Source organism: Cygnus olor, chromosome 1 (genome assembly GCF_009769625.2).
Source record: "Cygnus olor isolate bCygOlo1 chromosome 1, bCygOlo1.pri.v2, whole genome shotgun sequence".
Classification (NCBI taxonomy): domain Eukaryota; kingdom Metazoa; phylum Chordata; class Aves; order Anseriformes; family Anatidae; genus Cygnus; species Cygnus olor.
The window spans coordinates 117,300,392-117,325,253 of NC_049169.1; the positions used below are offsets into that span (position 1 = coordinate 117,300,392).

The 24,862-nt window shown below is 37.8% G+C and overlaps 1 protein-coding gene and 1 long non-coding RNA gene across 22 annotated transcripts in view; one reads left to right on the forward strand and one right to left on the reverse strand.

Annotated features, from left to right (window-relative positions):
• Positions 1-18,544, forward strand: part of LOC121064174 — a 30,315-nt gene extending 11,771 nt beyond the window's left edge. The window contains exon 2 of the long non-coding RNA XR_005816386.1: positions 10,388-18,544. This is a non-coding gene — a long non-coding RNA (uncharacterized LOC121064174). The remainder of the gene's footprint in view (positions 1-10,387) is intronic.
• KDM6A (lysine demethylase 6A) overlaps positions 1-24,862 on the reverse strand; it is a 154,081-nt gene that overhangs the window by 13,214 nt on the left and 116,005 nt on the right. For all 21 annotated transcript variants that reach the window (XR_005816382.1, XM_040545471.1, XM_040545482.1 and 18 more), the window contains 7 exons: positions 10,162-10,291; positions 8,529-8,634; positions 7,471-7,676; positions 5,017-5,081; positions 4,817-4,891; positions 2,909-3,057; positions 1,580-1,694 (listed from right to left, as the gene is read on the reverse strand). Coding sequence is in view for 20 of the 21 variants with exons in the window: in XM_040545471.1 (XP_040401405.1) it covers positions 1,580-1,694; positions 2,909-3,057; positions 4,817-4,891; positions 5,017-5,081; positions 7,471-7,676; positions 8,529-8,634; positions 10,162-10,291 (846 nt within the window). In the remaining variant the exon portion in view is untranslated. The remainder of the gene's footprint in view (positions 1-1,579; positions 1,695-2,908; positions 3,058-4,816; positions 4,892-5,016; positions 5,082-7,470; positions 7,677-8,528; positions 8,635-10,161; positions 10,292-24,862) is intronic.

Genomic DNA, 24,862 nt, shown 5'->3' on the forward strand with positions numbered 1-24,862 from the left:
AAATTTCCCAGTATTAATAATGCTGAGGAAGAGAAATTCTTGGTTAGAGCTAGTGTGACACTGGTGCAGCATGTTGTTTTCTTTTTTAACCAGAGCAACTAATTTTATATACAGATCTTACAAATGCTTTCTGTTTCAAGCAATGCTAAACATGTACTCATGCTGTCAGTGCAAGTACGCACACAGGAATGACCTGTTGGTACTATCTCAACTGTTATGCACAGATCTATGCTATGTTCAGACAGGGAATACTATACCAGTCCTGAGAAGAATGACAAAAAGGCCTCCATATGAATTTCCCAACAATGAAATCTTATCTTCTAATATGGTTATGCAAAATACATACTTCTCTCCCTTTCTCATCTCAATTTTAGACCATTTTTCTATTTTACCATGAGAGATCATTGGCAATTCAGTTTTCAATGACCATTCAGTGCCTCTGTCAGGCACTCTGGACTGCTTACGAGGTTACCAAGGTCTTAGATTCTCTGTCACGCTTAGAAGGGCACTGCCATAAGGGCAACAAGCATACTGTCATCAGAGACATTGCAATTGCATCAGTGGAATTACAGTTCTGAGGTGGGTAACCTTTGTAAAGGCTGATGACATAAGAACAGTTGTCAGTATACAGGCAGAAAACACACAGACACTGAGAAGAATTTGCAGAGCTTTGGAGAAGTTCTGAAGAAACGTCAACAGTTTAGGTCAGCTAATTTCGCAAGATGAGAAAAAAAATCTCCCTTAAGATCAAACGAACATGGCATGATGAGGGGACGCACCTGCTCCTCCTCTTTTTTTTTTCTCCTTCTCCTTAAACACGCACTCTACACAAAGCAGGACATACAAGCTCTAATCCTGGAGCTGGTCCAGTATTACCCAATGGTCAGTATACCTCAACTTTTTAAAGCAAGTTACAAACTTGTAAGTGTATGCAAAGCATGCCATGACGCCTCCTAGAATCTGGGTAAACTAAGCTCTGCCATTGGAAGCTGCAAGAAACTGTGCCAAATAGCATGGCCATGTACTTGCTAGAGTACAACATGTACATTAATCATTATCAAGACTAACAGCATACATCACCAGGAAAATACTTCACTCCATCACTCCTAAAAACAAGCAAACAAACAAAACAACAAACAAAAAAACCACCAAAACAAAAACCCAGCTCCCTGACACCCCAATTCTTTTTCGTTAGCCTAATACAGCAGCCCTAAAAGTCATTATGAAAGCATCACCATTTGGTAAGAGTAGGGGTCAGCTTTAACATGCATAATAAAGTGGCTAGACAAACAGCAAGGACTGAGACAGATTATCTGATGTGGCAACATTAATGTTTGAGACAAAAACTATCACGGGGCACCTACGGTAATCCAAGTTTCTGTACGTTGCAAAAATGCTCTATTTCGAGTACATTCTAGATTTTGCATTTTGACTTGTTTTAAAAGACTTTTCAGACTACATGGAAAACCCATAAAATATCCACTTTTAACACCCCCACTGAGTACTTTCCCCCTTCCCATTAGGTCTGATAAAGGTACAGAGAACTTGATAAACATAGGGAACAGCATGCCCAGCTTACTTTTCACAGAAGTCATTCATGACACCCCAATAGCTTTCAGGGACAACAAACCATTCACAGTCACCTGGACCGATATTTATATTTACTGAACAAAAGTTGTTATTTTCTTGATGACCTGAAATTTAGAGAAAAATAAATACACTTTATGTAAGGCTGAGCTATCAAAATAACACAGTGAAAATGCAAAGTTAGTTACAGTTACTAAAAAAGACTACAAAAAAAGTTTTAAAAAGTTTAAGATTTTTATATATTTTTATGTATTTTTATATATTTTTATATATTTTAAACAGTTTTAAAAAAAACAGTTTAAGTTTTTATATATTTTTATGTGATACCTGTTGCACTGTTTAGGGGCTTCATAGTATTAAGAAATGTAATTAAGTTGCCAGTGACAAGAGAATTCTGCTTTTGTTAGTTCGTGGAAAATGAAAAACTGGAATTACTAATCTTATGAATCTGGCCAACACATAAGCAGCTCCCCTTTAGTAGAAATAAATGCTTCAAGATGCTAAAACTTGGATTTTGTGTTTTGTGATGGCTCTTGACAGTCCCAGTCAGGAGCAAAACTCCATGACTTCAGGCACTGAATAGACAAGTGGCAAGAAAATCTTTCCCAAAGAGCTTTCAAAATCAATGTAGAAATGCCAAAATTTTATCTTCTTTTGACAGCTGGAAAACTGAACCATAATCCGTAATAGAATTATCTAAAGAAGTACTTCAGCACAAAGAGATTCTGAAATTTAGTCCAGATCCCACAAGTCTCAGTCCAGTGCCTGTACTGGTTTTGGCTGGGACTGAGTTAATTTTGGCTAAGCATCTGCCTGCCAATGGGAAGTAGTGAATGAATTCCATATTTTGCTTTGCTTGTGTGCGCAGCTTTTGCTTGACCTATTAAACTGTCTTTATCTCTACCCAAGAGTTCTTGCACTTTAACCTTTGTGATTCACTTCCCCATCCAACTGGGAGGGGAGTGAGCGACAGGATGCGTGGTGCTTAGAGGCCTCCGGGGGTTAACCCACAACAGTGCCCCACCACAACACTATTCATTACAGAGTCTTATTCTCAAGGCAGTCGAGAATTTAAAAAGTACAACCACCAAGCATTGCAGAAATCCATAAACTTTCACTACATGGAAATTTAGTGCTTTGTACATGCAGAACTAAGTTAAATGAGAAATTAAAAAATTCTGAATGTGTGCTATTTTATCTTGTTTACACCTGCTATAAAATAAGAAAAATTTGCAGTGCAGTTAACACCACAACAGTAGAACCTTTGTTTGTTTGTTTGTTTGTTTCTGTTGTTGTTTTTCCATGCAAAAATTATACTCACCTGGTGTTCTGCTTCCTGGAACCTTCATGTACAACTGCACTGTGTTCATGCCCAGGATGGTATGACCAACATGGCTTAGAAGATTTCCTGCTGATACCACACGTACAAAAGCAGGAAGTTTTGTCAGTTCATGGAGTTGCAACTTCCACCTGCAGCAAAATAGCAAATTGACAAACTGTGAATCCCTAAAACTCTTCTAAGTGTTTGGGAAAGACAAATATTTTTTTAAAATTATTAGTGTAAGAGATGAAGGAGGAGACAACCTTCTGCTGTGTAACTTACCATCTTTAAAGAAGGAAGTTTACAGAATGCAATAACCTTACTTGATAGCTACAGAAATTTAGATGGCAATTTTTATTTAACTGTGAACTAGAAGACCTGGTGACCTAACTCAATCTTGTAGTTATCCAATCGGTTGCTATACTGCTGGAAAACCCTCCTTGCAATTTACACCTTGGTGTATATCTTTTCCAAGCGAACACACAGGTTTGCTCTCCCCACACTCTAACCCAGTCAGGAACTGTGTCAACCATACTTTCAAGATCCAAATGATAATGATGACATGACATTTGCTAGGAAGACTGTCTGAACACACCTTAACTTGCAAACACTATTGCTGTGACCAAGAATAAAGTTAACTGTATGCACATGCTACGGAACTGAATATTTATGTTAGTGAAAACGTGTCTTCAACCACAAAAATCTCCAAACTTAAGTGTGGAGCTCAGTAATGTCACCCAGGTATCTGTGTTACTCTTTTGATTCCAAAATATTTCCAAATAAAATCACATGTATGACAGGCTAGTTGAGGGGGAAAGATAATTTTTGGAGCAAAAGCTGAGACTGCAGGTCAGATGATCTGGCATCTGTCTGTGATCCTTTAAGAACTTTTTAAAGTATCAAAATCCAATTCCTATGAGCCTCAGGTTAGTCATGCTTAGATTAAAGTCTCTCACCCAAAGCATTGCTCTGAGGGTTAGTTTATTGGCAACAATTTTTTTTTACCTACAGATGGAATTTTCTTTAGGAAAAAAAACAATATTTAAAATTTCATAACAATCTCTAAACACACATCTGTATACACACTGATATTCCAGAGAAGATGCCACAAAAGACCTATCAGCACTTAAGCAGGCCTTATTCCTCAGTTTCCAACACTGTAACATTTTCTCCTGCTATAATAACTGAAGTACATCAGAATTTTTCTACTGCAGCTGGTGGGACTGACAGCCTATATGTAACAGTATATATTTCCATACATTTCCAAGTAGAGATTGAAGAAAAAAGTACTTTCAGGGTATTTCTGATACATTCTCAAGTTTTCCTGTGCTACTTTCCTCCACTTCTTGGCTTCACAAAGATATCTCTAGTCTAAAGAATACTCTGTGTTTCCACCCCTCCCCTTTATGTGCGTGTATGTGTTTAATTCTGGGTGAGTATCATGGCTTATCTACATGTATGCATCAGTCTGTTTTTTGCTACCCATACTGAACTCTGTTCCTGGATAGTGAAGCAAGAGCTAACAGAAAATGGAAACCAAAAGGATGAGCATAGGAACAAACGGGGATGGAGGAGAAGGGAGGAAAACAATTTAAAACATCAGAATGGAACAAGGGAATGTATTAGAAGGATTACTAGAAAGAACAGTGACTGATGGATGCTTAAAGTTCTTTACTGCAAAAATAAAGATCCTGGAAAGAAAAATTTGAAAAAAGATTTTAAGGTGAGACAGATTCATAACAACTTTTTAAATATTAAAGGTAACAATTTAATTGCGGTAATGGGGCTTGCAACTGGAATTGGGTTTATCAACAAACCAACTGACCTCTGAGAAGAATGCATTAGTTTTCCAGGAGTATCACACTGCAGAATACCACTGTGAGCAAAAGAAACTGCCATCAGACTTACTTTTTGTCATCTGACAGGTCAATGTTGGTCCCAAACTTGATTGTTTTAAAAGGTCCTCTTCTCCTCCTCCCAGAGCTGTAAATATAAAAAAAAGTAACAGATGAATGTGAAAGTGAGAACAGTGTTAAAAACAAACAAACAAAACAAAAAAAAACCACACAAAACCAGCTATAGAATTATCATATTAATACCACACTTACTTATCTGAAGATGTGGATTCATTATCTGAGTGGTCCTTGTGGTGACTCTTTTTCTCGTTTTCCTCCTATAAAATACAATTGTGAAAATGTTTAATAATTTAAATAAATGATAACATTTAAATAATTTAAATATAAAATAAGTGTATATATAAAATACAGGCATATAAAGGTATGAAGTGATAGCCTGCTAACAGACTTAAGTACGTTTGTTTCAAGATGGTCGTACAACCTTTAAAATATCTGTATCTGGAATATTATATGAGCATGACTGTTAAAATGAAATATATAAAAACAGTTATAAGTCAAAAGACATTGAAAAAAATTCTTCATGACTAAAAATTCAGTCAAGTTCAGGCCAGGACAACAAGAAGTTTCTATACTGTAAATATTTCTGTTAGCCTATATTAGAGTGACAAATTAATGTGTTGGTTTGCTTCATTATGCAGGTGAAAAGGAAACCAATCTAAATGAATACTGCTAACTTTTTTAGACAAGAACATTTATCTACCTTCAAAATCAAGCAGGTCTCCTGACATGAAACTAGGATGACTAATATTTATAAAATTCATTTTATAATATCCATTATACAAAGTCTTTTGAATTTTTAATAGCCATCTGCTATTTTAGCACTGCAGTACTAGGACCATGACTACTGGAAAAAGTCTAACTAATATTAAATGATGTAATTTTATCTTTTTAGCAGAGTGGGCTCAAAATCCTACTCTAAAACCTTCTTTTTTCACAACTAAACAGACAAAGAAGGTGAAAGAGTAAGATGAAAAGTAGGAAAGAACTGCCTGGATGCTATCCAAAGATCTTTGTCTCTGAATGGGACTGTTGTTAAGTCTCAAAGTGCCCTATGTACCTGAGAAAGTCTTATTCATCCTTTGAATGAAGGACAAAGAGAAACAAAAAGGAACCTAGTGATGATGGATTTATGAAATACTGAAAGACATGTTAGAAAAGCAATGTAATAGTTGTTAGAGGGAAAAGAAAGAAGGTCACTTAAGGCAAGCCAACATGATTGTGTCAGTAGAAAGAAGAAACATGGCTTTCATTTGAACGCTACAAAAGTCACCTAAGGGCAGGACAAAGCGGTGTTAGGCAAAAGAAGCACATGCACTTAGAACAATGTCATTTTGATTTCCAAAGGAAAAATGAAAAATTGTCATTATGAAAATTATTTTACATGCTACATTTTTACCCCCAATTTGTAACAGAAAAAATAAACAACCACCACCATAACACCAGAAAATACTGCAGTTGCTTCTTGGTGCAAAATCAAAGCTGAGACTTTCCTGCTGACAAGCTCGTACATAACCAATCACGTACTTTATTAAATGTGCTTTTCTGTAACATTATATGTATGTCATGTTCTCCAGTCCCTCTGAACTGATGCTCAAGAATACAACGCTGGTGCAAATCTTCAAGAAAAATCCCATTCATGTCCCAAGCTAGGCCTATCCACACACTCTGAACGATTTCAGCGCTCCCCACCTCCCATTATTATTCCTGTGTCTTTTCCTCATCCTATACCAGTCTCACTTAGAATCGTAACTACCTTGCTTTTTCTTTTCTCCAACCACAGATTCATTTCTTTGCTTCTAATCCTTTCCTCTAACGCATGAAATTTAAATTGATAATTTCTCTTTTTCCCTTTATGAAACCATTGTTGTTTTAGCATAGCAGCAGTGAAAACTGCAACCAACAACTGATTCCCTACGTTTTCCCAATTATCTAATCAACAACTGGTCAATAATACCTTTTCTTTTTGTTTCACCTTACCCTAATCTTTTCACAACACTCAATAACATACGCCTCAGATGAATGCCCATAGCTAATTCCAAGGATGCGCTCACTACTTCAACAAAAATATTGAAAATAAGTACCAATAAAGTATAATGTATGTCAACTTCTAAACTAAACAGAAAATGTTATGTTTGGAACTCAGCTGTAACAAATATGGAAAGCAGTCACTTTGAGGGGGGGAAACATTAATATAGTATTTTAAACCATTACGCTGAAAGAAAAGTATGAGCATAGATTAATTAAGCATGCTACAAAGAAGGAAGAAATATCATTTCAAAGCATGTGTGAAATTAGAAGCAATACAAATAAGAAAAGTGTCTGAAGTTCTACGTGTTTTAATATGAATTTTGACATCACTATAAGAAAGCTTAAAGGTAACAAGTTTTTAAAATATGTAACAGCTAGGAGCTTTACATTAAGAAAATTAAGTCTACATTAAGCACCTTGGAGGAACAAATACCCTGAATACTGTTTGACTCTTCATTCAGAATGGATTTTGTAAATTTATTTGTGCTCTTCATGCTGATGGGAGTGCCTCTATTTCCTTGGAACTACTGCATTTTTTCCCCAATAGCCATTACTAACACAATTTGGTTCCAGAGTTAGTACACAGTTTGTATGTTCTAACTTGAACAATGGACTCACCCTTAACGACTCCTGGAACGAAGAGGCCTGGTACTGTGCATATTTAGCAATTGTTGTATGAGATCTACTGCTTTCACAACGCCATATTTTCTTTGTTCCAGTGGGGTCCCAGTTTTCATCTGCTGGCTGCAGTAGTTGTGTCCTCACTTCTACTATGTGTTCATTATTTGCTTCTACCAATGTCTTAGTAGAGAAGAGTCCTAAATCTAATATATAAGAATAGAATTCACAAATGATAGATAAAATATTACAAAAAGTCCCAAGAATATAAGATATTAATACTTAACATTATCTAAAGGATTAATCTAAAACGTATATATTATTCCCTCAGCCTTCAGAATACAGCCCACCTATATCTTAAAAATTAACACTTTTGATAATGCTCAAAAAGCTTTTCTGCACAACAGTAAAAGCCTAGAAAAAACTTGGCAGCTACTATAGTATGAGCTATATTCCAGCATCTGTAAGATGTATATTCCAAGAAAAATCTGTAAACATGGGTAAATCTATTACCAATGAAGTATTTTTCAGACAACTAGAGCTCTATAAATGTACTTCCATTATGTAACACACTTCCTATTAGCAATGACAGTTTTTCTAGCTACGAAGTTCAAAATATTTACTGAGGCATAGAATCACAGAATCATCTAGGTTGGAAGAGACCTCCAAGATCATCTAGTCCAACCTCTGACCTAACACTAACTAGTCCTCCACTAAACCTTATCACTAAGCTCTAAATATGTACACAGTGAGATCACTAAATCTAAGCACAAAGACACATAGTCATAGTTCCCATAAGAAAAAAGACTATCTGTAAGCCCCCATGCCCACAGCTCAGTTCCTCTCCATGATCAACAAACTCTGCTGGAATTTTTTTTCAGAGATGATCTAGGTTAGAAACAGTGGTGAGCTAAGTGACAACATACTACCTTCATTAATTGAAATACAAAACTAATACAGTATTATAAAAAAAAATCCACTTTAAAAAACTGAGAAACTTTAATTATTTTTTTTAATACATACATTTTTCAAAGAAAAAGAAACCAAAGTAAAGTTACCTAATTTAAGCGCTCCAGCAAGGCCACGTATTACAGTAACAGGGTTGTTTGGATTTGTACAAAACTGATGTAAAGGTGGAAAGAAAGCATCTCGTTTATTTTCCAACTGTAAAATTATAATGGAATATATGTCAGATGAATTTAGACTCCTTGTTTGTAAAATAAGAAAGAGTAATAAAAAATGAGAAACAACAAAAAGAAGACAGGAATTTTTAACAATTTCCCTGCACTGAGGGGATTGAACAGCAACACCATACAACCATTTCCATGTTATAAACTGAGTTCACTCCTTCTGAAATTAATTCATTATTCTAATTTATTTCTTAGCATGAATTATTCCCAGGTTGCTTCAGCTTTTGCAACTCAGGTTTCCTGCAGTTTATTTCTTTATCTGACAGTAGCCCTGTAAATTCTCTAAACCTGCAGAATTCTCTGAAGAGCAAGACAATATACTAACATTCTTTTCAGAAGTCAAAAAAGCTAATCCTACAGATAATGTACATGAGAAACAGTATAATTAAAAAGAGCACTCTCTGAGTATATCTCATGTTAACTAGAAAAACAGATTTGATTTTCCTATGCTTTTGTGCACCTACAACTTCAATTTTATGCTATAGTTTCCCCTGACTTTTATTTTTAATTGCCATGAACCTTTTAAAATCCTGCAGACTGTGAACAAAATACCAATGACACTGTAAACAGGGACTGCATAGATGCTGAAGACATCTCTTTCAATAAAAAAACACAATACAGATTTCCCAAATACTAGGATCCATGCTGGCACATCTATCCAGTATGCTGCAACATGGGGATTTACCAGCTTTGCAAAGACCTGATGAAGCTCTGATGGACTCTTAATTGGGTAGATTAATTCAGGTGCAACACTTTGAACACGGCACTATTTCTTCCATCCTAATCTAGTGCTTAGGCTGACTGCTTGTATAGTATCACACTAAGCTACCAAGTGCTGCTGGTCCTAAAGTTCACCTGAGTAAAGCCAGCCTGAGGTTTTTGTATTAGCTGTATGGATATACTATAATTTACTCTTCCATTATCAAGGAAGTTGGCTACAAACCTTCATAAAGCTATTACAGAACTTTGTTTCCAGAAGAGAAGTTTAAATGGTTGCATAAAAAAAAAACCTACCTACCTAAAAGGCGTTTTTTGTAGGCCCCTTCCAACTGAACTATTCTATTAAAAAATTTGTCTTTTCCTCATTATGACATTTTCTTGTTCTCATCACCTTAACACTTGTTAATTTTCCTTACTATATTTTGAAGTAGACTGTTCAGAAAATTCAGTTTATTTGATCATTCATCACTTAAACTGTCACTTGCAAAAAAAGTTCATCTTAAATATTGTGCTTTGTATCTGCTGAACCATTTTGCTTATTCCACCAATATTTTAAGTATTAAAAAATAACCCCCAAATTTTTGAAGCTGTTTTTCCCCTTCTTCACTGATCTGCTGAAATTCAAGTACTTGAAAAACAAGTATTTTAATAGTCAAACCTTGTCTGAAAATTCTCTTTAAGTTCAGCATTTTTACTGCTTATATACTAGTTGGGAGAGCAGTGTATCTAGGTAATTAAAAAAGACAGTCAGCAGTGTACTTCTACCATCAGGTTTACTTACATAAATACTAGGTGTAGGTGGATTCAGCTTGTCCTTTGGCAAGGGAGGGTATGGTGGAGGCGGTGGTCGTGGAGGTGGACATTTATCCAATAGAATACTACTGTTAGATAAGCCATTTTTACCCAGATTCCTAAAAGGAAAGAAGAGCTGCCTCTGTCAATACTTGGTAAATACAATAAAAACACATTAGTGTCATCTCTTCTGCAAAATATTGACATATAAGGAGAAACTAATTCAAGATGCAAATAAAGCTCATATATATATTAATCAAGAATTCTCACTGTGTAAATTGATGTTATTCAATATCATTCCCATTTTGCATCCAGATCTGCAGCATCATCACTATTAGTTAAAAATAAAGCCAATTTAAATAATAACATAACTCACTTGACTAAATCTAACACAGAAAGCAGGTTTCAACTAGAAGCAGAAGAACCTCACACAAGGCTGACACTCGCCAGGGGATGCAGAATTCACAGCAACTGAGATAATGCAGTCTGCTAATGCTGTACATAGCACTGTGACAGAGCAGTGAAATGATAACGCCTCAGCCTTATACTGCTGGAGTCAAAAAACACTACTGGAGCTCCCCAAAAAACAGAACAAAACACCCAACAACAAATACAGAAGACTAACAACACTAAATTAAACAACCACCTACCTACCCCTCCCTGATTTACACATTTTAAAGCCAGAAGGAACCACTGTTACTTCATCTTATTGCTTGAGCGACACAGGAAGAAACAAACCTGGTTAAGTTGCCGTTTCAACACCTGTACTTGTACGTGAATCAGGACCTTACTTGGTATAACTGCTAACCTTTCTCTATGGGTTTTTAGACATGGATAGCCCCCTCTATGCACATTAACTTCTATAATGAATGACTTTGGGTGCTGCAAATGAATGTAGACTAAGAACAGACCACACAACTTTCAGTTAGTATCACCAGGAATTCATTAACTAAGTCATCCCTTTTTTTTGTTCTTGTTGTTTTTTGTTTTGTTAAAAATGACTGTTTTAAAATTCTTCCAACTAAGTAATGTTCAAATCCTTCTTCCAACCTCACTTGATTTGCTAGCTACTGTTCTTGCCACCTCTCAACACCTCACAAAATAGGGTATTTCTAATGCATAATTTAGTCATTTATCCTCATAAAACTCACTGGCTACAAAAACATTGTTCTGGTAATGAAGGTTCTTCATCAGAAAACACCGCTGATGCAGCATTAGATGAAACTCCTCGCAATAAAGCTTGTCACAAACATAGAAACTGTGATAATAGCACTGAGAAACATCCTAGAGGTTAATGCTGGCATGTATGATTTCAAATCAAGCTATCAAAAACAATGGCTGTTGGACTTCGGGCTTAAGACCAGAACAGACTGACTGTTACAACAAACACTGAAAAGAAGAAGAGCAAACATCTCACCCACTTCAGGCTGGAGCAAAGACGAGCATCCCGAGAAACTGGTGCTCATCGTGACAAGCAACAATTCAAAACTTCTGCCAGATTTCTATCTCATACACTTCTATCCTCTGACAGAAGATCAGAGCAATATAGACAAAGACAGACCTAACAACAGTCTCCAAAGCATGCCTATCAAAATACCAAACACAGCTTATTCCTTGTGCTAGGTGAGTCCAGTGCCGAAATAGATTGCAACCTCAAAGAAACTGCAAGAGCAATGCAGACGCTCCGATGAAGCATCATCCAACTTGATAAAAACTCACTGACCTATGCCTGATGTCTGAGGTAGTTCTTGCAAAGATGCTACTGCCTCCCCACCAAAAATAATCACCCAGAAAACAACTTAGAAACACGGCGATATAAAATCACCTCTACCCAAAGAAACTCATCGACCACGGCTGCGTGAGTCTGAGAATCAAGAATATATGCACAAGGTTAAACTAGAGTAACTAGTTGCTTCTAAATCTGTTCTTTAATCCTTGCATTATCAAACTAAACAATAAAACCAGGAAAAGCAAATCCACAGCATTAAAATCAGAATTATGAAAAACAGAATTATGAAAAAAAATCAGTTTAAATAGAACAACAGTTCTCAGGAACTTTCTGATGTGAGGAAGACCAAACCTGAAGAAAAACGAGAGTGCTCAAAACTGGTGTGATTTAAGCTTCTGGAGGCACAACAAGGTAATCAGCCCAGAGCAAAAACTCAATAAAGCCAGGGTACGTGGGGTCTTCAGGGAAGAAGGGGGCAGGAGAGATAGGAAAAACTGCTGTATGCTTAGGGAAATTACACATTTGGAAAGGCAAACGAAATACAGAAGAAACCAGACAGTAGTAAAGAGAAAAAAATCAGATGAACAGAGGTATCTCAAAATCAACACTTGCAGCTAATACCACAGCAAGTGACTCTGAAGTTTCCTATTAAGTTACCAAAACCCTGTATGGAAATTTCAAGAGGAAAAGGGCCAAAGGAAAAAAAGCCAAGACAGGAAAACACCTGTAATTCAAGGGACAGAGGAAGCAGATGGGCAGAATCTTTAAAGTTGTCTTTGGCAGACCAGTTTCACTCTTCTTTTTTTGACCATCAATAACAGTAACTTACTATTAATAGCAATACAAGAGAACTATTAAACATTATCCACAGTGTGCAAAAAAGAGTGATGGAAATTATTAAAACAAACAAACAAACCTCCCCAGAAATACTAAGACTTGAGAGTGGCACCTGAAAGGAAAGGCTGAGTATCTCCAGCAATGAAAACACAGAACTGCAGCCAGTCCAGTGAAAGGTCGTTTTGACCACAGCAACTGTAAGGAAAATCTCACACCTCTCTGTCACAAGAGCTTATTTTTGTGACAGGATTTCATATGGGCTGAAAGAGGCAGCAGATGCAATGCTAAATTAAAACCAAGCCTGATTCAGGCCCTAAGAAAATATATGTCCAAGTAGTTGCCTACAATGCCATGATGGAGGAGTGACTAGAAGGACAGGTTTCATTCATCATTCACTCAAACTGGCTTTTCACAGGCTGTAGGTGCTGCAGAACACCCCTCAGTCCCACGGAAGCCCAGAGAAGCTGTCGGCCTGGCCAAGACAAGGAGAGAGGCAGGGCTGTGACTGACCACAGCGCTGCCCAGAGCCCAAGCTGCAGCTCCCAGCTCACTCCCGTTTGCTTGACAGGAAAAAGCAACAACTCGTGTAACTGCTTCACCCCATGGACCAAACTCAAATTGCCGGGTTTATGAATGACACCAACAGCAGCAGATGGAGTAGGTGCCTGGATTTTAGGTGATTAACTGACCTCTTGAATAAAGAACCACCAGAGTCACTAGAACACCCCTTGTTCATTTTACTGCTTTCTAGGGTACATTCCCACACCTCCTAAAAACAGTTCACATCCTTCAGTCAGAGCACAGCTACGACAAAACACCAAGTTTCCCACAAACACAGGGTGATCCAGTCTCCTCTGCAACTGTCCATCAACTACACTCAACTACATCAAGAATATTCTGAAGTTAGCACGATAGTACTTATTTTCCATGAATCAGGACTCGTTATCATTAATCCTTTCCATTTCTTTAACAAATCACCTCAGTGATTTTATCATTTCACTCAGGCCTCACGTCAGACCACCAGCATCACATTTACAGGGCTCAGCCTGTTCATTCCTCTGGAAGCAGTCAGTCCCACAGCATTTTTCAAGTCCTCTGCAACTTTTTTCATTTTCCCAGAACTACCAAAACCCAAATACATGATCAACAACAGCTCTCTGGCCCGCTCCTCCACAGCTCACGGACATCTGTTATCCAGGCCTCTGACTTAAAAACACCAAATTCAAGTCTAACTACTGTTCAGTGTCCTCCTTGATTACTGTGAAAACAGAGAGTGCGTTATCATACATCCCACGATGTGAACACGCTGTCTGCCTTTTTCCCAAGCACAGAACAAAAATATTTATTGAGCTCTTTTGCCTCTGTATTGACTATCCTAAGAGCTCTGTGCAGTCATATTAAGCCTTCATATTTTTTTGTGTGTTTATCCTAGTTCATTCCTGGCTATAGTTTTCTTCTGCCAAGCTTTGTTTCTGTTACAAGTTTTCATGAACTTCTAGCTTCAGTGCTAGAAGCACTGAAACATTTGAAACATTTGCCCCTTTTCTTTTTAACGCTTGATTGCAACTTTTTGAGGGCAGTGAAAAAGTTGCTATACAATTTCCAGCTATCCATACATTTGCATTTTAGGTACATTTTATAGGCCAAACAGAAGCTACGTTGCAATATTTGCACTTAAGCAGTTATTTTTGTTGTGAAGTCAGACTAAGTGAATTATTATTTGAGGATTAGCTGCCTGAGAATTAACAGGGTTTTACCGCTCAGGAGATTATAGTTATTCTGAAGAATAAAATTAATACCCTCTCTTTCCCACATAAAAATCACATTTAACATGAATATAAGGAACAGTGGGTTTACGTGATACTCTATCTTAAATCCATCAGAATTACCCAATGTACAGAGAATGAACAAAACATCTTACAAATGTGCTTGCAGAAGCACGTGAAGCACTGGGATGCACGGTACTTATTTGACCCAGTCCTGATTCAAAACAGAAATAGCCAGTCTTCCTTAACAATTAGTGGATGCAATTAATTTCTTTCGTAGTGCAAGTTATTACAAAAGCACGGGAAAATGGCTGTCGAGATTCCTCACGCTGGGAAGGAGGTGGTTATTCACAGTGCCTAGCGCTGGCTCTCCCAGGCTCATCTCCTCAGGCTCCTTCTGTAGCTGGTAGAAAGAGATGCACTCTCAAAGGGCAATTCAAAGAATTTAAGCCAAGCTTACATTATGCTTAAATGCAAGTAATGCCAGATAATTATACAACCTGTTTATAATGCAGTTCTCTACTTTAGCCTTTCACAACCAGGTACTAGCTGGCAATACTCCCGGAGATCTTTCAAACCTACAGAAAATCCTACAATGTAATTGTGGATTTTCTCATTATGCAAATGTATTTCTAATCATTTTTGAATTCCGTTCTGGTTTTGACCTCACTACTATAGCTTGGCAGAGAATTTCATAGGTTAATTATATGTTATGTAAGAAATAAGTGTTCCTTTTTTCTTTTTTTTAATGACTTATATCTTTCCCTTCTATTTCATTTGATAATCACCTTCTTCTTAGGGTATTAAAATAAGACAAACAAGCACATTAATGACTTATGTAAGAAGAGCATTACAAGGAGTGGTACGAAACTTTCTCTTACTCTCAGCATTCTCCCTCTCTAAATGTAACAGCAAAATACAGATCTTTCCTATTTTTTTTTTTTTTTTTAACTCCCAGATATTTCTGCTGCCCATCTGCAGACAAAACTGAATGCATTACTCCAAGCAGGCTTTAGACACTGAAATCCCAGCATTTAAAATTTTAATTTTAAAACTTTTGCTACAGTGAAGGTGACTTGCCAGAAGGAAGGTGGCTTTACAGCAACTGAACAATTTGCCCTCAAGCCAAACTAGTCTTTTGCATACAGACAAAAACCCCTTTCCATAAAACAGGAGCTGCTTTTGTTTTTAAGAGCAAAACACAAGCTTAATCGGGCTCCTGTCTACATTCCCCTCAAATAGAGTTGGGCTCTCTGGCTCTGGATTGCAGAGCTCCCAACCCAGTGATTCACTCACTGCCTTCTCGGAGCAGACCTGATCGCCAGGCAGCCCTTCCGAAAGATCACCCCGAGGTTGTTTCTGCCACAGGCTTCAACACAGAGCCCACTGAGCAATGTGGTGTCAGCCCACTTCAGCTTCTGCACTGCTTTTTCCACTCCTCCTCATGGCTCTTATTTCCTGTGCTTCTTTACATGCTGGCCAGTCATCAGCCCCTTTTTCAGATTTGTTTTGCCCAGACCATCTTCTGCTTGCTGACCTATACTTTTATCCTTTTAAAACATCCTTCCAGAAGCAGCTCATCTCTGCTGGTCTCCTGTCACTTTCTTTTCTCCATTGAATGCTCTCTCCCCTTTCTCGCTACACACCAAGCAAAAAGAACTACAAAAAGTGTGTCAGTCCCATTTAATATGCATTACCATCAAGCCTACACCTCTCATCTGCCTCCCCCAATAAGCCAAACCAGTAAAGCTTTCAAATTCAGAAATGCCTGTGAGTTTCACAATTAGGCTTTCTGTACGTTACCATAGAAGTGACCACACTAACTTTCAGCTGCCACGAGGCTGCCCAATTACTCAGTCTGGCTTGTGAATTTTTTGAAGACTTCTTACACTGACTCTCAACAATTATCAAACGAAAGTTTTGTCTGGAGCTTTGCATGCTCTATTCAGGCTGTGAATGTGCTTTTATAAATAACGATAAAAAGTAACAACTAGGCTATTTCTTTTACGAGAAGCAAAACAAGGCAAATCAGGAACTTTTTTATACTGCTTAAAGGAGGGACTCGACCTCTCGTCAGCGTCAGAGGCAGTAAACGATGGAGCATCTTAATTTGAGATGGATACTGCATTTTTCACATTACTCCTGCAAGATGCTAATGAGATGCACCAGCTGAAACACAGAGCTAGAGATCAGCTGGTTTCACTTCAGTACAAATAAACAGCTCGAGTTTTAAATCTCGAGTCTTGTGACAACATTTCATTAATTCTCCTTTCAAAAACATTGCTTGTGGGAAAAAGATACTTAAATCTCTCAGAGTATGGAAAAGAGGTTTTGATAACAGTCTTTTAAAGGAGCCCAGACACAGAGCTCAACAAGGCAGCACGCTCTTCATCTTTTTCCCCCATGTCTTAACAACTGGCTTATCTAATAACAAACAGAACAGTTATTCCTAGCAAATTTTCTTCTTTTAGTCACAACAGATTTTCACTTATGCTCAAAATTACTTGGTCTTTTCCATGACCTCTTCTCAATGGGTGATTTTCTCTAAGAATCTAAGGAAGGATAATTAATTTAATAGTACACTCTTATCTGTGATTTTGCTCAGAGGCTTAAAGAAATTTGGTTTACTATACAGACGGTTTACTACTCGAAACATAATAATTTAGTTGTTTTATAACCACCTTAAAATTTACTGTTGCAATCAGTTTTATTGGTAGGGAAGACTAACCGAATTACACGTACAGTTCTCAGAATCACCTCCTCAGTTTGCTTTCATCTGTACAACAATTCAACATTTGTTACCCCACTATTCTCCAAAATAGCATCTAAATGAGATTTGCATATTTTAGTCAACAGCTCAGCTGCTGCGTTTCTCAATTCCTCGCAACTTTTCAGTGAATATCAGCTAGTCCTTCAGGGGAAGCTCCACTTAGAAGCATCAATAGCTACTACTCCAGCACCTTCCGTTTGACCCCTTCTCAGTCTCCTAAATAACCTCAGCTCACCACATGAATAGAATGGGTCTCTGTTAAATATTTCCTCAACATCCTCACTGAGGAAGATGGACATAAAGAAACTTTTAAGCCTCTGGATGATCTTGCCCTACTTAAGCACTTACTTCAGTCTTTGAGGAAACAAAACCTTTACCAAGTCTGCTCTTACAAAACAGACAACCTATTCAGATACAATTGAAAAAGAATCAAATGGAGTTGCCTGTTTGGCACGTGTTTTGCATTTTATGATACAAAGGATCTCTATCCATCCAATGGCTTTGCTTGCACAATTTTTTAAGAAAACGCTTACTTACACAAAACAAAATTACAATCTCCTAACATTTATTTTTGCCTGTCTGCTTCTATTTTTATTTTAATTTACATTTTCTGAACCCCTTTCCCAATAATTGATTTTACCTTTAAAAGAAACAGCTTTCCTATCTCTGATGTTCCTTTGTTCTTAAAGAACAAGCAAAATCCTAGCAATATTAACAAACAAGTCAGTTTTTAGCAGTTAGTATTACAGTGCTGCTTTCTATGAAATCCCTCCTGCGAGATAAGAAATTTCATTATATTGCAGTATGCTATCATGTAGTAGGTCAAATATATTTACATTGTGAATGAACTCTTGTGCATTACTTAATCCCAAACTGCTAATAATTTCAGGTCATTTGTGCTCTAGACGCACAAACCTGTAGGGTCTGAAAGATGTAAAAAATGGCTTCTCTTAGATAAGACTTTTTTAAACTTGTAAGCAGTTGAAAAAAGATTATGTAAGAAATAGACCTTGATGAATTTTAATGTGACTTACGCATAATATTAAATACTCTGGCTTGGAAATAAGTATATATATATTAAACTGAACCAAATACAGAACAATGAAGAAAACAAAAATTAATACAGAATGCTGGCTATAAAGAAAAGCAAGTTACATCCACCTGTTCCCATCTGCCAAACTGTGTTTTCCCCCTTGATATTATCATCAGGAAGTTTATTCTAGCACAGTTCTTGTTGTTGTTGTTTTTTGTTTCTTTTAAATTTAAAAAGGAAAAAAAAATTCAGGTCTTCTATTGTGGGTAAGTTTTCTGCAACTTTTACAGGAATTTTAAAAATCACATTTTACGGTCTCAAATTCAATTTTGTACCTCAAGATACAACTTAGAGAGATAGTACCTAAATGTAATCACCACTGCATCAAGTACTTTCAACTCTTCACTTTCTCCTTACATTACACTGTGTTAAAATAAAGGTTAATGTGCTGAAATTAATTTCATAGTATCCAGTGTGTTAGTATATAAACATCTTTTATTCCACTGTGTCTAAAAAGTTTCCATATTTAACCAATAAATGATTTTGTGCTGAAAGCCCTGCTAAGTGTTCTCCCCTCCAGACATTTCTCCCTGTGTCAGTCATGCATATAGCACCTATGACAAGGGTGTTCTCACCAGAGCTCTGCTCCCAAGCCATCACTGTGCATGCATATCTTCAAACACTGACACATTTGAAAAGAAAGCAAGGGCTGATCAACCATTTAGTACATGGCTGGGATAGCCTTGCCCTCAAATTCGTGCTCGCAAATTGAAAAACAAGTAGATCCGGGTGACAGGAAAACAAAGCTATTATACATTATATTATATACTAGTTATGTTTATAGAGTTATCATTTCCATTAGTATGAAAAAACACGTAGACAGGATCTTTTCCCTAAAAGGTAACCAGTGCTAGCAGCAAGCAGCACAAAAAAAATTTTCACATATGTAAAAACGTCTGCCTGACCTCATTTACACTTTAGGTTTATCCTAAAATCATTGCAATTATTACCTCGTTGCCAGTCCCACCAAATCTCTCAGAATCTTTCATTATTAGAAGACATATGCAGATACTTCCCAGCAATCCTACTTTACTAGGACAGACCCTGTCTCTAACCTTAGTAGATACAGTAAGTAGTCCAAACCCATACTGAAACATTTCTTGACCTCCAAGTTACTGAAAAAGTCTGTCCTCAATTTTTGCCAATGCTCATCTTTCTCGGCAGTTGTAAGCTGTGTATACAAGTCTTCTGCCTTGCTGAATGAAGGTGCAGACAGGCTGAAGAGGGAGCTCTGAATCTCTCCTCAGTAAGTGCAGTGACAAGCAAAAAGCGCATCTCCCATTTCTGAGCTGCCTGCGAACTCGATAGGCCAAAGCACTGGCTTATTATGTCCCTTGAAAAATGATGATTACATGAGCCTTGGAAAAAATACGGATTTTAAGAACCCAAGTGAAATCCTGTAGGAAAAGACATGAGACCTGACTCCCACAGAGGTTAACAAGTATTTTTCAAAAGGTCAGTATTTCAGAATTTGGGTCCCTGAATATTGTTAGAAACTTTCATGAACATTTTAAAACAGAACTCATTTTCATCCCTGTAAATGAAAGAAAGCATAATGGCAGCATTCGGCCAAGCACAAAGTAAACAAAAGTCTCCCTGACACGCAGATCACGACAAAGATCTATAGGTGCTGCCCACGTTTAAAACTCAGCTCTAAAATCCTGCTTTAGCACCAAGTTAAAATCTTCAAGCTGGAGCCTGTCACCAGCCCTCGGTGGTCAGATGTGCGCTGCTTCTCCTCAGGCAGCAGCCGGAGCGCTGCGCTGGGCCAGGCCACGTCCAGGCCCGGAGTGCCACCGCGCCTCCGGCCCTGCGTCCATGTGGAGCCTGGCCCCTGCCTCTGAGACCCTCTCGTGGACTACTACGGCTAGCGATGAGAGCAAAAAAGGACAGGCACTGAAAGCTGCTTTAGGATTTTTGCAGTAAAAAAGCTTTTTGCCGCTCAACACCAACCGCAAACCTCATCTATGAGGCGCTTGAGAAACTGCATACTACAACAACCCGAACACACCACTGGGCTGCACAAATATACTTCCCATTACTCCTTCCAAAAGGGCTGCACGCAAATTTCTGCTAAGCAAATTTGGAAGAGACAGACCAGCTACGCTTCAAGAAAGAACTTTACGTCTCCAACAGTTTCTGTTAGGATAAGTGTAATGCAAACGCACACGAACACCAGACACTGAAGCTATTTTTATACTGCTACAAGCAAGAACATATACATGGTCCCAATTTAAAAAGCTTTTAAACTCCTCGTTTTTATGAATGTGATAGATGTAGACAAGTCACTTGGAAACGAACATTACAGTATAAGACTCAGTACTTGAAAGACAATGAAATAAGCTTCCTACAGATTTTTTTTTTCTTTTCTAGGAAATTTTGAAGTGTTAACCAGTCAATATTAAAAACCCCACTTACAATTTTGATTAACAGCAATTATTTAAAATACCTTAGATCTTGAAAAAATATTCCGATTGTATGGCAAAGAAAACCCCACTGTAACACATGGGTCTGAATTTACTGCCATTGTAATCCACACACCTATAGACACAGATACAGCTCAGGTCACTGAGTTGTAAAATGTTGTGAAGTATTTTCTATTATTTAGTTCAATGTCTTACCATTATAAATACTTTACCTGGGTAATAGATACCTATGGAGTGCTATACTGTGATCAATATAATTCATCATATCCCAGCACATTAGAGACTGGTAACTCTCAAAATCACGATGAAGAGACGCAGCTTTTTTGCATTTAACTGATTTATGTGGGTGCAGTGAAAAAAAGGTTATAAACATCTTTATCATTTCTTTAATAACAAAAAGGGTAATGCTTAAAAGCACCACAATGAATTCACTATATCACTCCAAACTAAACATTCTGGCATAAAACGTATTGAAATGGTAAAAATTCCAACAAGAATTCCGACATCAGAAAAAAACAGATAACATTTCAACTAAAAGAACTGTAAGCAGAGTTAAGTATGGAAAAGAGCGGTGAGTGCAATCCATAACATTCAGTAACCACCTGCTTATGATTTAAGGGACCTCCATGAACTTCACAGACATCTTACACAACTTCTTCCACAAATGGCATTAAATATAAGACACAGCTACAGACATCACATACCCTAAATGGTCAATTCAATTTCTTAGTATTTTGGATTTCAAATAAAATTATTCTGAGGAAGAAGGGAAATCTCTCCTAACATTACCTAAGGACTTTGCTATAGTCTACATAAGAAAGAATGTCAACAGCAAGCACAATGTGTGAATTTGCAGAACTATTTCATTATCTGTCAGAATTCCTGCTAGCCTGTGTAAGTGTGAAGTCACCCTGCTTTTCAAGGAATATAAATTACTTTCGGTAAGCTTGTCTGAATTATACACAGTAAAGTTTCAAATGGAATAAACCATCTTACGTTTAATATATATTAAGACTGATAACATGGTGCATTAATACAGGACTGTTAAATATAGTAAACCTAGAATTTACAGTGAATTAGTCTTCCTGATTTTGCAGTAACACCATCAAGCTGTCTACTTCTGAAGAGAGCTGACATTTCAAACTTGTCCATGTAACTAACACGTTACACTTCTGCCTACTAGCACACTCATATCCCATAGGTACTCCAACGTGCCCACATACTCCAAAGGTTCATAAATAAACTTTTACCCTTTTAAGTAAAGACTGAAATGGTATAGATGGCTGCCAGTTTTAATGGAAAACGAAGCCAGCCACCGAAATGCTTTTCCATTTTCAGCAGGTGCGTTTTAAGTCTTTATACTTGTAACACTGTCCATGAAAAACTTTTCCAATACTTTAAGATGTTTAAGGATCTCATTCTGATGATAAGATTTATTCAGTGATAGCAGAGTGCAGTAATAAGAGCAACACTATGCAGAGCTCTGCTATTGTGCACGTCGTCTAAATACTGGGCTTGTAAGGAAGAACAGGAGTCTCAGAACATTTCAAAATAATCACTATGTCTTAGAGAAAAATATCATTATTATGGCAAAATACAGCTTTCCTTGATACCGGGGAGTCTGAAATTATCTTTGTTACTGTTAGAACCTCTATGTAACAAAAGGGTTGGATTTCAAAGGGGCCCTGGAAATGCACTTGCTGGATGTAACAATCTAATCCTAGCTCTGACTTCTGCTGACCCTCTGACAACTGCAGCAGTGTCTCACCAACAACCCACACACAGAACCAAAATTATGCATACTTTACAGACGCTTTTTTATTTATTTTTCTTTGGAAGAAAGGGGGAGTCCCACTGTCATTTTTATTGATTTAACAATACCTAGATAAGAAATAAGGAGCAATTTCAAGGCTTGAAATCTGGTGCTTATGCTACACTGCTTTTTGGTAAGCCAGACCTAGGAAACCACTGCAAGCGCTAAGGAAGTACGCTGAAGTTGAGTACTTGGAGATAAAATGAGCCTAACCATTCCAGTGCTAACGTGTCTGTCAAGATGATGAGACTTTGGCGTCAGAGATGGACGCTGGCAGACTTAGCCGCAGCAGTTTAAGATATCACAGCCCTTGGTCTGCCAGCCTCCTCTGCCAGAGGCCACTGGCTCCTGCACAGGCGGCAAAATTTGCTGCATTTCTACACCGCAATCACTGCCTAATGTCCTTGCCAGAGGTCACTGCTAAGAAGCATCATCTTGAACTTCCACAGCCTATTCTGCCGCACCGTGCGCCATCCTGCAACCCCAGCAACGACAGCCCCAGGGAAAAGGCCATAAAGTTTGAGGTCCCTTCCAGGCTTCCTCATGGCTGGCTTCACTTTTCACTTTCATTATGCATCTGATGTAAAACGATCATGTTTACTGACTAAAGATACTAAGTGACAGTGACATAGCTGCTAATCAGCTGGAACATAAGATGGACTAAGACTGAAGACCTCTGACCTCTGGAGAGTCAAAACGATCCACATGGTATTACAACAGACAAAAAGGTAGCTGAAAGACCGTGCTTTTACAACAAGAACCACCATGTGAACAGCTCCTATACTTGAACTACAGGGACTGAAACCACCACTAGCAAAAAAAGCACCACTGTTACAGAACTGGGAGGACAAGCTGACACACCAGATGGCTGTGTGACTGCTCAGAGGAACACCACCAGGCTGGAGAAATGGGACAACGGGAATCCCACGAATTTCAGCAAAGAAAAAGCCAAGTCCCACACCAGGAGAATAACCCCATGTGCCAGTATGTACAAAAAACAACCGAACAGTTTAAGGGCAGCCAAACAGTGCAACAGCTTGTGCAGACAGGTTGTTGAGTTCTTCCAAGGATGAAGACTCCACAGCTATCTGGACGTGGTCCTGAGTGACCTGCCCTATTGATCCTGATGTAAGCTGAGAGGTTGGATTGGACTCCACTGCCCAATCTCCCACTGCAATTGTTCTGTAATTACTTATCCAGACTTATTTGTACCAAGATTTTTAAAGAGCTTAATACTAGCACGGAACATGAATTTTGAAATTACTTATTTCGTCACTTTTTCTTTTTTTAAAGCAGTCATAATTTCCAACCTCTATCTACATTGCTGCTGTTGCTTCCTATGTAAGAAGTGCTTGTACTACACCTATAAAGTGTCTGCAAAACACAACTGGTTAATGAGTAAGAAAAAAAAAATCCGAACAACTGATTTGCATCTTATAGGAGCTGTATCAATGCACCTCACAGCAATTAAGCCTTAAAACTCATGAAAAGTTATACATCTTGCAGCAATGAATGTCAGTTACTGATATCTGATCTCTATTTCAGAACTATTTCTTCTATAAGAAAATAATCATATAAAGACTAGAAACAAAGACATATTGACTTCACCACTGGATGCAGGGGTTTTTGGTTTTTTTCACAGTTTAAAATAGACTTTGCAACTACATTCTCTATAATAAAGTTGCATGAAACAAAACAATAGTTTTGAAAAGAAAGAAGTTTACTAGTGGACACTGTAAAATTTTTCCATCAAGTATTTGAAAACACTTACTTTACTTACATTCTTGAAGTCTGATTTATTGTGCTTCTTTTAATTCACAAAGATTTACATAAAAAGAGAGAGAGAGCTACTATAGCCATACAGTAATCTATACATTAGATTTAAATTATCCAGAACAAGACATGATTTCACAACTACGTTTTCTGGAACTATGAAAAAGTTGAGAAAAAAAACAAACCCAAACACTATTTTAAAAGCAACAAAGTTTCACAGAATCACAGAATGGTTTGGGTCAGAAGGGACCTCAAAGCCCATCCAGTACTAAGCCCCCTGCCATGGGCAGGGACACCTCCCACCAGGCCAGGTTGCCCAAAGCCCCATCCAGCCTGGCCTTGAGCACCTCCAGGGATGGGGCATCCACAGCTTCTCTGGGCAGCCTGTCCCAGCGCCTCACCACCCTCTGAGTGAACGCTGAGTTTCCCACTGAAGTCTGTGCCAACAAGCATCTCAAGTAGAGGTGGATCCTGAAGAAGGAC